Source organism: Ambystoma mexicanum, chromosome 2q, assembly GCF_040938575.1.
Source record: "Ambystoma mexicanum isolate Mex_15411 chromosome 2q, UKY_AmexF1_1, whole genome shotgun sequence".
Lineage (NCBI taxonomy): Eukaryota > Metazoa > Chordata > Amphibia > Caudata > Ambystomatidae > Ambystoma > Ambystoma mexicanum.
In genome coordinates this window covers 355,635,579-355,650,852 of record NC_090924.1, presented here as the reverse complement: position 1 = coordinate 355,650,852, position 15,274 = coordinate 355,635,579, and the positions used below count along the sequence as shown (strand labels likewise).

Genomic DNA, 15,274 nt, shown 5'->3' with positions numbered 1-15,274 from the left:
ATCCAGACTGAATGAAAATTAGTGGAAGAAAAATTGCACAAGAGAAAAGATTCTGAGGTAGGATTGTACAATTATAAAACAGGCAAAAAAGGACTTGGCTCTACAACAACAGGATAACTCTGACCAAGAGGCCCAATTAGATGCATTAAATGTAGAGTATCAGGAAAAGGCTGACTCTCTGCAAGAGAGTCAACAGAAGCTGAATCAACAAATAAAATATAACAGGGCCTGTTCAGAGCAGATGATCGCTACACAAAAACAGGTTGACAAATTGGAAGAGGAGAGTAATGAATTAATAGGCAGAGAGCTTCACCTCCGGACAGACCTAGATCAAGAACGCCAGAAATTAAATGCCATCAACCAACAAAGGGATGGCCTGGCTGAACAGAGGGGCGCCCTGAATCAGGAGAAAGATGCCCTTTGTCAGGAAGTGAGCAACCTAAAAACAGATCTACAGGAAAGAGTTAAGCCTCCAGAAACGAAATTAACTACAAGTAGAATTCGAAATGTTTTGCGAGCACACCAGACGAGTAGAAGGTGCTCTGGAAGAGAACACCGAAACTAAAAAAGCGCAAACTCAGGAGGCGAATCACCTGCAACAAAAATTACACAATAGTTGGTAAAACACGTCGACTGCCACCCGCCATGACTAGGAGATTGTCTATTTGACCAGGAGCAGACAGAAGGGGGATACTAGGCATCCTTTTGACACTCCACGTAAGGTGGTGTGTGCCAATCTCTCAGACTAACGTGGGAGAGATACTTAAAAAAATAAAATTTGATTTTGTTGAATCCAACTTTAAATATAAAACAATTTCTTTTCTTTTCATAAATCACAATAATTTACACCTCAACACTTTCACCTTATTATTTGATTACTTAACCAACTTGTAAAACAGATTAACATATACAATGCTCCAATTCTCGCTGTCAGAAACAAATCGTTTGTCTATTAGACAATTTTTCGATGATCATAATCTAGTTCTGAAAGTAGAAGAGTGGCAACATGTATCCACATTTATGATGTATAATAGCCACGTTGCTAAAAGTTATACATAGGCAACTACAATCAGTCGGATGTTCAATATACTGCACTACAGGTACCCTAATTTTATGTTTTATCAGTTTTCTTAATTCGCATAAAGTTTTGATGGTTCAATTAATTTCAACTTAGTTAAATACTGTTTAATGGCTAAATTCAGTGATATCTGTTGTGCGTTGGACATCTTCGTCCATATAATTTCATGATCGAGTATACGACAATCTTTAAAATGGTTCTCAAAAAAAAAAAATCACATCTCAACCATGATATGTTTTAGGGTTTCAATAACTTTTTTCACAGAACCTACACTGTTTTCTTTTTCCATAATAGCAGCATCTGTCTCTGCGATCCACTTATCTGTAACAGCTCTGGTCGGTTAGGATACTATCCTGCAGTTACTCTAGGATAAAGAAAATAATCCAAGAAGGACCCTAATGGTCCCCCTGCCCCCTAGCAATACTGTCCACAAGGAGCTCTGTGCTGCAATAGTAAAATACAGATACCTTTAAGAGTTTTGAAGGAAAATTGACTACATAGCACAGGTAGAAAACAGAATAGTGTTCCAAAAGACAGGGCCCATACGAAAGAATGAGTGGAAAAAGGCTCCACTCATTCAGGATTAAAGAAAAAGGTCCAGAAGTCCAGCGAAAAGTGCTGGAAGTCTCACTAGGAGAGGGGGATGAAGCAAAAAAATGATAAATCTCCCTAAAAGTGGGTGTAGAAGTCTCATTCGAACGAGGGATTAAGTTTGGGTCGGAAGCAATGCTTAGGAATCGGTTCCAGACACATTCCAGCTGAACACCCTTATGAAAAAAGGAGACTACTTCTGCACAGTAGGAAACCGAAGAACACCTCTAGGATTTGAAGGATTGCAAAGGACATCAATACGGTAAGGCAGCAACAGGCGATGTTCAAGGGACGAATGTTAGGGAGAATTCTCAGACATGTGCTGGCCCCTGTCTTTTTGCCCTGTCTTTTTCTGCCAGTTCTTTGTGGAAAGGTCCTTCTTGAGATTTACTCTGCACGCCAAACCAGGCTTTGCCCCTTTGTTCGCTTTGCCTTAGGCAAGATTCACGAGTGAAGCCCGCCTCGGGCTCCAGAGTGTCTGGCAGCGGGGCAGGAAGCAAGGGAGGTGCCTGAAACTCTATGCTTTGTCTCCTAGAAGACAGGAATGCACTCCTAAGGTGATTGGTCGGCTGGCTGTCCGGCAAGGACAGCAACCCTGCTGTGTGACTGACAGCAAGGCTGGAGAGAATGGGAAACCTGCATAAAAGGCAAGGCTTTTTGGCTTGCAAGGCAGAGTCGACCACTGGACGAAGGAATCCGAATAACTTGGATGAGACGCCTGCTGCAACTCCTGGACCGTTGGTTTGGCCGGTGAAACCCTGCTGCTGTGCTCAAACTCCGTAATTCACCTCGACTAGAGAAGCCCTGCAAGGATGACTTTTCCCCTTGAGTTGGTGGGACCAAACAACTCCAAAGTAAGCCCGTCTGGACATCCTCTCGAAGCTGGTTGCATTTCCACTGCTGCTGGCACCGAAGAGCCAGGGAGAGGAACACCAGCTTGTGTGCATTGCTTTTAAGTTGGACAAGAGCTCCAGGAAGATCCTCAGGACTCCCAGGAAGCAGGACTGACCGAATATGAGCCACCTCAACAGAGTGCTGGACCCCCAGATGGAAGGAAAGCCCATCTCGACAGCCAAGAACCGCAATGGTGCCACTAAATAGAAGTTTGTCCTTTTCTGTTGCCGATTGTCCCATTGCAGTGCAGAAGTCCTCTTGATATCCTCTCTCTTGTCCCCACGACTAAGGCCCAGGAACACAAGATTGGCAGAACTGCACAGGAACAGAAGCCAGCTGGAACTGTTTTTCTTCTAACCAAAGGTACTGTACAGTATAAGAGAACTTACCTCTTGTTGTGTAGCCTCACTTGTTCTCAGTTGAGACTTGGATTGGTTGCTTCTGTAGAATTGCAAACCGCTTCTTTACCTCACATGCCTAATCAGCTTGGGGCCCGGCTTTGATTTCTTCTTTTCTACAAAGACAAACATTGTGCAAGACTTTTTACCTACCTTTAAGAAGTGCTTCAGCTCACCTAGACTTTTGCCCAATTGACTTTGGCCTGGCCCGGCTCCCTGAATGATGACTTCCCTATGAATTTCTGTTTAGTCTTCCTTCCAGGAAGGGGTTACCTTACTTTGCAGTGGGGGTTTACAAAAGTACTTCCCTACTTTCAGAATATTTGTGAGATCTCTTGTTTTGCTCTAATAATCTTCATCTTTGACATACTCCTAAGTATTGTTCTAAATGCAACAGTGATATATTAATGTCCATAGTGTCCTAGCTATTTAAGTCACCTGAGGGTGTAGGATGCGTCTGTGTGCCATCCCAAAAGGGTACTTACTGATTTAGAATTACTAAGAGTGTATTTTGGAGCGTATTTGTGTGTTACTATTATACTGCCCCATCTGAAGGCTTATTCAAACGGACTGTCAAATAAAATAATAATTGTTTAATCAAGAAACCTTGCGTGCAAGTTTAATTGAATACTTGTCACTGTGAATCTCTGTGCAAGTCCCCTACAGCTCAAATGGACCCCTCTTGAGATAAGCCTGGTTGCTCAATCACGCCACCAACCTGTGTAGTACAGACCTATAACAAAGGTTTGGTTCCTATTGCCAGGAGGTCAAGGTTATTGTAGTGCACCAAAAGGGTACTATTCCAAACCTTGTCTAACAAGGATAAAGAAAAGTGTCCTAAAGGAGGACACAAAGGGTCCCCAGCAACACTGCCCATAAGGAGCAGCTGTGTGCTGCAATAACAAAGATACAGATGCCTTTAAGAGTTGCTTTTAAGAGTTATGGAGGAAAACAGACCCCACAGGTAGAATACAAAGAACAGAGTTCCAAAATACAGAGCCCATTAGAATGAATGAGTGGAAAAAGGCTCCATTGGTCTCACTAGGACAGGGGATGAAGCAGAACAATGATACATCTCCCTAACACTTGTCAATATAGGTTGCACAGAATTACACTCATGCATAGGTGGCAGTATGCAAAGAAACCAAGCCCCAAATGTGCGATGAAGAACAAAAGGAAAACGTTGAAATGGACCATGACTCCAAATATAATATAATGATTTTGAGAGGTTTAATTGATTTACCATAGCTGTTACCAGTAATAATGAATCAACCTGCCTCCACTTTCCCGCACCCACCACATGAGATCTGACAATGACAGACATAGGAGATGGACAAGAAGACATGTTTTAACCATGTCACGTTTATTGAAGGAAACAATGCCTATACCATCCCTACTGCTATTATGATGACCATTTTCCCTATTCTCAAAAGAAAACAAACTAATGATCGTCAAGATGTCTTACATAAAAATCCATCCTTTGTCCAACCCTGATCTAAACTATCATCCGTCTCCACGAGTACAAAATGTAACAAACTTGGCCTAGGAAAATTGTTCCCCTTTTTAGTTGGGTAGTGGTTGTTGGCTTCTTACCCCCTACCCAATGAGTTATTGGTTCTCCCACAGTCCACCGGTCTGGTACTACAATTCACAATGGTTCTTTGAGTCATTTGTCTTCTTGGTGGCACCTGTTCTGGGCATCCATCCAAATGTCCTCGTCCATTCTCCCAGTCACTCTGCCTGTCTAGGAAGTTCAAATAATTAAAATCTCATGTCGGTCCACTGTTTCTGCACATAGACTCCTCGTAAGAAAACAGGCTCTACTGGTATGGGTTTGCTTGCCTTTTCGTGAATAGTAGTCGTTCACCCTAGATCGGGGTATCGTGTCTCACTGCGCTTTGACGCATCTCTTGCTCACCCCTGTTTGAGTCGATTGGTTTCTCACCTTCTGCTGAGGTATCTCGATTCCTCGTCTGGCTTAGGCTACCTGGCTCTTCAGCCCTTCTGGAGTGATCAGTTCTCCCATCCTCTCATGGGGCATCTTGGTTCTCAGCCCAGCAAGGGCTGTATGTGGCTTTTCACCCCCTTCTGAAGTTATCAATGCTCTCATCCCTTCACAGGGTATCTTGTTGCTCAGTCCGGTCTGGGATATCTGGCTTCCCAGCCCTTCTGGGATTATCAATTCCCTCACGCCTTTGTGGGGTATCTCAGTTCTCAGCCCAGCAAGGGCAACATTGCTTCCTACCCCTTCTGAAGTGATAAATGCTCTCACCCATTCATGGGGCATCTTCGTGCTCAGCCCGGCAACAGATACCTTGCGGCCTGACCCCCCCCTCCTCGGTCTACGCCACGTTCCTCCTTGGAGAGAGGTGGTCTCAGGCCAGTGCAGAAACCTGACTCCAGCGCCTTGCCGTTACTTGCAATCGGTCTCTCTTCCGACAGTCCATATCTTCGATGGACAGGACTTTGGAGTTGCATCTAGAGGACTCTGGCATGCCACATCTCCCACAGCTTTGACTCTTCTCTTCGGTTACCCTGAGCTCGTTAGGCTCACCACCTTCCTGGAAGGGTCAGGGCGCTGCCCATCATGCTTTCGCCATGGCTCTAGCTGTAGGCTTCTCCAGAAAGGGAAACAGCCTCTCATTGGCGCTTCCATGCAGCCTTGCTCGACCTTCGGCTGGCTCTCACCTCTTGGTGTCTGGCTCTGTGACCTTTATGTTCCTCCCTGGAACAAGACTGGATAATCCATTGATTCCGCTTTTCAGGCATGGATGGTGGGAAATACAGGTCAGAAACCAAACCCTCCACTTTGAAAGGGTCTTGTACATTATCCTGCTCAATTCCCATATAGCAAACACACTTGGGATTGTGTGTTGAAGGGAACTAGAGAAAAAACCTTTTTTGGGGATTGTCACTTTAACAAAGGGTGTTGCAGGTGTCACCCCCAGTGGAATCCTGCTTGCCCCCAAGGGGTGTTTAGCGCAGCATGCTTGCCTCCTCGGTCCCAAAGGGGAGGGGGACCCCTTGGGGAGAAGGGACGAATTCCAGAAGAGTCGTCAAGAGTGAAAAGTCTATAAAAAGACCTCTGAAACTAAACTTGATAAGTGGGTCCTGGATTTAAAGCCCAGCCATATGTTTTTACTCCTAGATCAGGCAGAAGGTGTGTGAGTAAATTATGTTCTCCAGCATTGGATCTTTCATGGATTCACATGCTTAGAATATTCCCCGTCAGGCTGGGAATCCCCGGTACATCATATAGACCCTTTCCCATAGGAAAACTTTTTCGACGCTTATGCGTCCTATCCGCCTCGTTTTGTATCATGCGTGCCCGCGGCGTCAGGACGCCATGATATAAATACAGGCCCCTCCCCCGCGCTCCCTCAGATTTCAACCGTCTTTCAAAGTAGTGGGATCCTCGTGGTTACTACTAGTAGAAATTAGGTTGTTTTTTCTTTCGCTTCGGCGACATTATATTCTGGAGAATTATGTCCGGAAAAGCGTTATTTCGCCCTTGTGCGACATGTGGACTCAAAAAAGTCTATGAAGGTGATGCCCACATGGATTGTATCTACTGTCTCCACCCGCACCACACGGCGGATACATGCGAGATATGCCAGGGTTTCTCCCAAAAAACCCTTAAAGACAGAAAAAGAAGGTTGGTCGACTGGCTTAACGATGGAGCGGGTGCCTATCCGGCATCAGAAGTTGGCTCAACGGCCTCCAGGAGCAAGTCGGAACCTCCCACGAAGAAGGTACGGCCGGTCGACAACCTCCCTGATGACAAGCATACGGGGAAGCATGCTGGGTCTTCCTCATCACACAAAAAGTCGTCCTCCTCATTATCTAAGACGGTGAGGCAAGCGACGTCAAAATCCTCCTCAGGGGACCGTCATAGGTCTTCCGTGAGCCGGGATTCTTCAGCCGGGAAATCGGCATCGAAATCGGCTTCCAAGTCTAAAGTCTCGGCGCTGGCTACTTGCTCGTCGACACCGGTGTCGTTGACGATGCCTATTACTGTTCAGGCTGCAGCGGTGGGGATTCCTTCGTCGACGGCGACTCAGTCTATGGCTTGGCAACCAGAGGTCTACGACCCGGTCCCACCTGAAGTCTTACTGCAGCCGGACACAGCCTTGTCGGCGCTGTCGGCGGAAGGGGAATGTGGCATGGTTTTACAGCCGTCGGATTTGGGCTTACGGCCTTCCACTTCGACGGCGAGTGGGGGTATGGTCCCTCTATCCTCGACGTTGCTGACCCCCCCAGATGGTCTTGTCTCTGGATGTGCTTAATACGCTGCAGAAGCTCCTACAGCGTCTGGATACGCAGATCCCTCAACCGGGGACCTCATCGTCGCTATTTCCTGTACCTTCCGTCGACAAACAAGCTCAAACAGCCCGCTCGACGACCAAAAGCCCATCGGCCTCCCAGGTGGTGAAGGATCGTCCTCGAGCGCAGGAGGAGGGTGAGCTATCGGAGTCTGATTCTATCCAGGGTGACTCAGGGTCAGACATTTCCCTGTCACCGTCGAGAGACCCAACATGGAATTCGGATGTGGAGGTAGAGTCTACGAGGAGCCAGGCACAACCGTCTCCTCCGGATGATGTGGGAGCCTTCCACGCCATGATGGGAAAGGCGTGTTCCGAGTTCGGCTTGATTCCTGAGGAGCAAAAGAAAGACTTTTCTCTTTGATCATATGGGTCAAAGGAGGAAATCGGTTTTTGCCATCCCAATTCTGGACCACGTGTGGCAAGAAGGCCTCAAGACGATGCGCCATCTGTTCTCGGAGCCGGCTATCAAGGGGCGTATTGAGAAAAAGTTTAAAGCTCCGGAGTCCACTCCAAAATGTCTAACGGCACAACCTCTGTCAGACTCCGTGGTGGCAGCGGCTAGGAAGGCCAGAGTACAGCAAAAATGTTCGACCCCACCAGAAAGCGAGGCCAGGAGGCAGGACGCCTTTGGAAAAAAGGTGCTCTCAGTTGGCGCGACGACGGTAAGGGCAGCCAATTCTTTGGCTATCGTATCAAGATACGATAGAGAAATGTGGCACAAACTAGCCCCTATCCTAGAACATCTGCCAGAAGAACACCGAAAAGCAGCCATGTTACTTGTACGAGATGGCGAAGAGGCTTCGAACCACGCAATTAATATTGCAGTTGACCTAGCAGAGTCTGGTTTCAAACAGATCAATCATGGCGTAGTACTTCGTCGACAAGCGTGGCTCAAATGTACTACTTTCCGTCCGAAGTCCAATACAAAGTCCTTGACATGCCATGTGGAGAACATCTGTTCGGAGAAAAGGTAGATGAAGCCTTGAAGGGGATGAAGGAAGACACGGATACTGCTAGGTCTCTGGGAGCCCTCCAGACAGGTAGAAATTTTCGTTCCTTTCGCCCATTCAGGGGTGCTTCTGGAAACTCCCGCTTTGGAGCCTCTAGGGACCGTGGATTTAACAGGTCCTCGTACTCTTCACAAGGTTTCAGACGTGCATCCCAGTCGGCACGAAGAGGTAGAGATTATCAAGCCTCCAGAAGACTTGGCTCGGGTTCCTCTTCGACGAAGGGCAAGCAAACCGGCAACCAATGACGGCCTTCGGAACGTCCTGGGGGGCCGAGTCTCTCATCATATCGACCAATGGAAATGCATCACCACAGAACGATGGGTTCTGGACACGATTCGCACGGGTCATGCGCTTCAATTCAAAGACAAGCCTCCACGTCTTCCGTCGGTGTTTTCGGCCCAGCCCCACCTTCGGGTCCTACGACAAGAGGTGGAGCTTATGCTAAAAAATGGAGCGGTAGAAAAGGTTCCTGTGGCACAGGAAGGAAACAGTTTATTCCCGGTTCTTCGTTGTCAAGAATCCAAATGGAAAATGGAGGCCCATTCTCGACCTGAGGGTACTCAACAAATGGCTAAAGAGCTTAAAATTCAAAATGCTAAAGCTCCAGGAGGTTATCAGGTCGGTGCAACCCAAGGATTATCTGTCGTCGCTGGACCTTCAAGACGCCTATTTTCACATCCCAATACGTCCACGACACAGGAGATATTTAAGGTTTGTCGTCGGACGAAAGCATTTCCAGTTCAAGGTCCTCCCGTTCGGTCTCAAGTCCTCCCCCAGGACGTTCACCAAGTGTCTGGCCCCTATAGCGGCCCATTTAAGAAAGGAAGGTCACCACGTCTATCCCTATCTAGACGACTGGCTGGTCAGAGGTTCGTCCACGGAACAAACACGAAACAGTCTGGGGGCCACGTTGTCCCTCTTACAGAAACTGGGCTTCTCGATAAACTTCAGCAAATCCTCCTTAGAGCCTTCGAGGACTTTGGTTTTTCTAGGAGCGGAGTTTCATACGCAAACAAACCTTGTAAGACCATCCAGCGAGAGAATACAGAAATTACAAAGCAAGGCGTCGGAATGGCAATGCGGTACCAGGGTATCGGTGCGCAAATACATGTCCCTGCTAGGGACTATGTCATCCTGCATTCCATTGATCAACAACTGCTGTCTGTTTATGAGGCCTTGCCAGGAATTTCTAGCGGACCGTTGGGCGCAGAGTCAAGGTCGCTGGTGTACAAGCACTCTGCTGGTGGAAAGCGTCTTCTCATCTAACGAAAGGAATGCCTCTGGTGGAACCGGAGTTCCAGAAGACGGTTGTGACGGATGCATCGTTGAGCGGATGGGGAGCTCATCTGGATACGTTGCAGGTACAAGGCCGGTGGTCGTTACAAGAGTCCTCCCTGCATATCAACCTGCTGGAACTGAGAGCAGTGCGATGGGCTCTAAAATCATTCCTTCCTCAGTTGAGGAACTCGGTGGTGCGTGTCATGACGGACAACACAACTACAATGTTTTACTTGAGGAAGCAAGGAGGGACACGGTCCAGGTCCCTGTCGACGGAGGCACAAAAAATCTGGCATTGGGCACTGCAACACAACATGCAAATCTTGGCGTTCCACCTGCCAGGCGTGAGAAATGTGGAGGCCGATGCCCTCAGCAGAGAACTGAACGATGTTCACGAATGGGTGCTGAACGACCAGCAAATACAACACGTATTCAAGAAGTGGGGACATTCCTCCATCGATCTGTTCGCGACGAGGGACAACAGGAAATGCCTGCAGTATGCAAGCAGATGGCCTCAGCAGGGCTCTCTGGGGGATGCGTTCTCCTTTCCATGGACGAACAAATTCCTGTACGCATTCCCTCCATTTCCCCTTATCCGGAGGACGTTGCAATGGATCCTCAAGTACCCATGTCGGGTGATTCTGGTGGCCCCGTACTGGGCCAGACAGGTGTGGTTTTCAGACCTACTGCACCTAGCGGCGGCGGAACCGATGAGGTTCCAGAGGACCCCCAACCTTCTGTCTCGACAGGAGGGGGTTGTTTGGCATCACGACCCCGACAGCCTCAAATTGACGGCCTGGCTCCTGACTTCGCTGAATTTGGTCAGCTAACGATTCCGGAGGAATGTCGGCGTATTCTGCAAGCGGCAAGAGCACCTTCCACAAACACCTCATACTCGTACAAATGGAGGAGGTTCTGTCAGTGGTGCTCGGATCAACCAGGTTTGGTTCCGCAGTCGATGAAGCCGGAACAGCTCCTTCCATACTTGCTGTTCTTAGCTCAAAAGGGCCTATCGGTATCGTCGATAAAAGTACACCTGGCCGCCATTTCCAGGTTTACACGTCAACGACATTCCACACCATTATTCAGCGACCGCCTGATTAAGCACTTCCTTAAGGGCCTATTTCGGAGTTTTCCTCCAGAGAAGAAATTTCCTCCGGCGTGGAGCCTCAATCTGGTGTTAGCGTCTCTTATGAAACCTCCTTTTGAACCAATGTCATCATCGTCTCTAAAGTTTTTGTCGTGGAAGTTGGCCTTCCTGGTCGCCATCACTTCAGCCCGACGTATTTCAGAAATCCAAGCTCTAATGGTAGACCCACCGTACTTACGTTTTTTCAAGAACAAGGTGGTCCTAGCCACTAACCCACAGTTCATACCGAAAGCTCCGTCAGTGTTCCATAAACACTCCTCTATTGTCTTACCTACGTTTTTTCCAGAACCATGCTCGGGAGCGGAGCGTACGTTACACACACTGGACGTAAAAAGGGCTCTCAAGTTCTATCTTCATCGCAGGCAACCTTTCAGAGAAACGAGGCAGCTATTCGTGGCCTATGGGTTGGGTGCTAAAGGCAAAGCCATTTCAAAGCAACGACTGTCAAGATGGGTGTCATCTACCATTTCGTACTGCCATTCCAAGGCAGGGAAGCCTCTTCTACGACGGCCAAGAGCTCATTCAACTAGAGCGGCGGCATCGTCGACGGCGCTGTGGTCTGGAGTCCCGCTGGGGGACATCTGCATGGCGGCTACCTGGGCGGCTACACATACTTTTACCCGCCATTACTGCCTGTCGCAACAACATGCTGAAGATACCCGGATGGGACAGGCGGTGCTTCGACACCTATTCCAATAAGGTAAGCCCCGGCTGAGGGGTTAGATCCTGTTGCAATTGTGTTTCAATATTGTCCGCTTTTCTATGCTAATGATTAATGATGTGTACACTACCATAGGGAACGGGCATTGTGAGAAGTATGCGGGTTTGCATGCACGCCTCCTCTTTTAGGGATGGTACTGCTATGTAATCTATTCTAAGCATGTGAATCCATGAAAGATCCAATGCTGGAGAAGGGAATAATTTCTTACCTGTAACTCCATTTCTCCAGCATTGGTATCTTTCATGGATTCACATGCGCCCTCCTGCCTCCCCTGGACATGCAAACCGGTTCCCCCACTACTTTGGGGGCCGAAATCTGAGGGAGCGCGGGGGAGGGGCCTGTATTTATATCATGGCGTCCTGACGCCGCGGGCACGCATGATACAAAACGAGGCGGATAGGACGCATAAGCGTCGAAAAAGTTTTCCTACGGGAAAGGGTCTATATAATGTACCGGGGATTCCCAGCCTGACGACGGGGAATATTCTAAGCATGTGAATCCATGAAAGATACCAATGCTGGAGAAATGGAGTTACAGGTAAGAAACTATTCCCTTATTCCATTTGTCAATTTAGTTCAGACTGAATATTGTTGTACAGTTTTTTTAAAGTTAAGTACAAAATAAAAGTACATTTAAAAAATATTGGTTCTACATGCCCAATTATGGGTGCAGGGAAACAGATTGCATATCTATATAACAAAGAAAGTGGATTATTTTAAAACATGCTGAAATTGTACCTGTCGCAAGAACTTGTTGGCAATCAAAGCGTCTGGAGAAACATCCGTTTGGTGGCAAGTTGGGCACATATGATCCTCAGATTCTAGCAGTGAGGACCTGATACCTATGGGAAACAAATGTGTCGTTTAGAAATCGAATAGTAAAGAAGCACTTGAGGTTCCAGTGAGCACACATACACCAAAAGCTCAGAACAACTGCAAACACAAAAGGCGTTATAGCCATTGTTGACTTGGACACACTAAGCATGACATTGTGCATAAAGAAAAGCACACATTGTTCCCCACCCCTTATGATTTCTCTTTTCACTTGGCTCTTACATTCATCACAGTAGCTGTTTCCACAACATGGGATGACAACAGCATCATTCATGATATCTTTACAGATGAGACATAACAACTCATCAGGGATGGGGTCATCATCTTCTGAGGAGGAGGATGGATCTTCAGGTAGAAAGGGGGGTTTTTCCTTTTTCCCCATTGCGTATGCGACTCTATAAAAAACAAACAAGCCCAAAGTTAAAACGGTAGCTATTTAGAATCAATGAGTTGTGGTCATCAGCAACAACAGTTAGTGTTTTGTTGAAGCATACATCCGCTGTTGGTATGGCCTCGCTGCATAGGTCTCATAAGTACAAAATACAATGGATGTACTTCCCTTTACCCTTCAATACTCTACCCCTCCTTTCTTTAGTAAAGACCAGGTTAATCAGACAAGATTATCTCCTTCTGCAAAGTCAGTGAAACATTCATCTTCCACAGTGTGATGCTGGAAATGCATCGGAGGGACCGGGCCTCCGTATCCTTGTGCTGTTTTTATCGTGTGTTCTGTCGTGTATTCCGTGCAAGAGTCCATGTAGGACTCCTGGCGGTGCAGCTCTCTTTTGGTTTGGTGTACAAACCCATAGGATACCCTTATGGCATCAATGGGTCGGGGTACAACTAGTGTATTTTTTTGGGCACCTGTGTGTGGCCCACAGAGCAGAGTACGGGCTGGTGGCAGCTCCGTGCTGAATTGACGGGTGCCCTGAGCGTCCTCCATTTTGGGATGCCCAGGCCGGTCATTGGAATCAGTAGATTCCTGATGGAAACAAGATGGCCCCCGTGGCCTCTTGCCTTCCATCGCCTGTTACCTTGGTTTTCCCGAAGTCCCGGGAAGTCCTGACTCTGTCCCTTCCCTCTGACTGGCTATTGGGTGGAAGTCCCATGAATTGTAGTATGGGGAAGTGCCGACCAGACTGACTCGAGCCTTCCCAACGACCGTATGTCGTGGGTACGCCTGTGGGTGGTACCTGGGGGAATGGAGGGGTGACGAATACGCATTCTGTGTTGTGGATGTCTAGGATCTGGTGTTTGACACAATGACAGACAACCCTGCCCGAAACTGGTATGAATGCAGTGTGTAGAGTTGAATGGTGTGGTACTTGTCTGAATCCACATTCTGTGTTGTGAGTGTCTGGATGGAGAAGAATGGCCTGAATGCACTGTGAGCCTGATTGCTGACTGCCTGAATGCCCTTTTGAGGGATTGGTTGCCTGAGTGTGAGCCAGCAGAATGAATGGGAGATCAATAGTATATCTGGGGGCCTCTCACTGCTAGAATTCGTTCAGAAGCTGGAGTTGAAACTGACATTGAAACTGAAGCTTAATCTTGAAGCCCTGCTGGACGAGAGGTATTGCTGTTGCTCTACTTCGTCGATCTGAAAGCTGCTGTCTTCAAGAACTGATCACGAGAGGACCTGGTTAGGCGCCCTCTTCCCGAGCTACGAGGGGCCATCGTGCACTGCTAACCTTCGCTGAAGCTCCCTGGAAGTCAGACCTTCGACATCTGCTGCCGACCGGAGAAGGGGACCGCCGAGGAGAACGAAGAGAAGCACCAGACATTCCATCCACTGTCGTCGACCAGGGTTCGCAGGTTTTCTATAACCGCTGGAGGCCCGTCGAAGCTGTGTTGCCCAGAAGCAGGAACCGCTTGACGCCATGCGGTCGACAACTGGAGCCGCAGCGCTCCATTTATTAAGACATTCTGATTCCCAGATGCGCTCATCCGCACTGCCGACCGCCTTATCCCGCCGTAGAAGGCCAGGCCGTCAAGGAGTATCCGCCGGTGGGTTTCCCGCCACCCAAAGACCGTAAACACGCCGGACGACTCGACGCCCTTGCTGGGCCAAAGTTCTTCACAAACTCTTTGCGGTCCTGAACTATCGACATCGAGGTGCCCCGCACACCTCATCCTTGCAGGACGTCTTCGACTCGTCGTCGACGACGACTAGCACCGCGAGGACCGGAGCTGGTGCCTCAAGGCCATCGAACTTTTGTTTGATTATTTATAATGTGCAGATATACCCAGGGGTATCAAGGCGCAGCATTTACAAGAATATGCGAAGCTTAGTTACAAATATAGAATATACATGTAGGTATAGTAAGGAGAACAAGCAATATAAAGAGTATAGGCGCAAGTACGGGTACTTTTCATCGAGGAACATCAACGCCAAGTTCACCTTCTTCAAGGCCCATCGACAATCCGTGGCTCTTGCTTTAATGGGAGTCACTCAAGAAGGATCCATCAACGCCTCCTCAAGGAACACTGCTATTCCAGGTACATTGGGGTGGTAGAAACGCTTCAGAAGGAAATAAGACTAATTGAACAATATATGGACTGGGCTTGTAGCACATCTTTATTTTACAGATTGCCCAGGTGGGGGGATCTCCACACAGAACTGTGTCTAACTGTAGGGGCCCAGTATTGTGCCAACTGTTCCAACCAACTACTTTCCTCCTATGTCTATTGTTTTTACCTTTATTAATTGATTTGTTAGACATTTGACCAGAGTACAGTTGATGCACTTTAATGAAATCTGATAATAATTGTGGTCCCACTTTGAACTGTATATATTTGCCATTGTGGATTAACTGAGCACAAACTGAGTTATTGTGTGTGTGTATATAACCTTGAACCTTAATTATATAAAGGCTGTTTTCACTAATCCAGTGTGTGGACATTCCTTTGTGGGTGCTGGGGGGACTACACTTTACTTAAGAGCCAGCCTGCATCAACTCCTGAGAAGCTAGGCCTCGATTGCTCGACCATAGCTA

At 47.7% G+C, this 15,274-nt stretch overlaps 1 protein-coding gene across 3 annotated transcripts in view; it reads right to left on the bottom strand.

Annotated features, from left to right (window-relative positions):
- RBBP6 (RB binding protein 6, ubiquitin ligase) overlaps positions 1-15,274 on the bottom strand; it is a 726,265-nt gene that overhangs the window by 431,280 nt on the left and 279,711 nt on the right. For all 3 annotated transcript variants that reach the window (XM_069647373.1, XM_069647374.1, XM_069647376.1), the window contains 2 exons: positions 12,501-12,673; positions 12,183-12,286 (listed from right to left, as the gene is read on the bottom strand). In XM_069647373.1, coding sequence (XP_069503474.1) covers positions 12,183-12,286; positions 12,501-12,673 — 277 coding nt within the window. The remainder of the gene's footprint in view (positions 1-12,182; positions 12,287-12,500; positions 12,674-15,274) is intronic.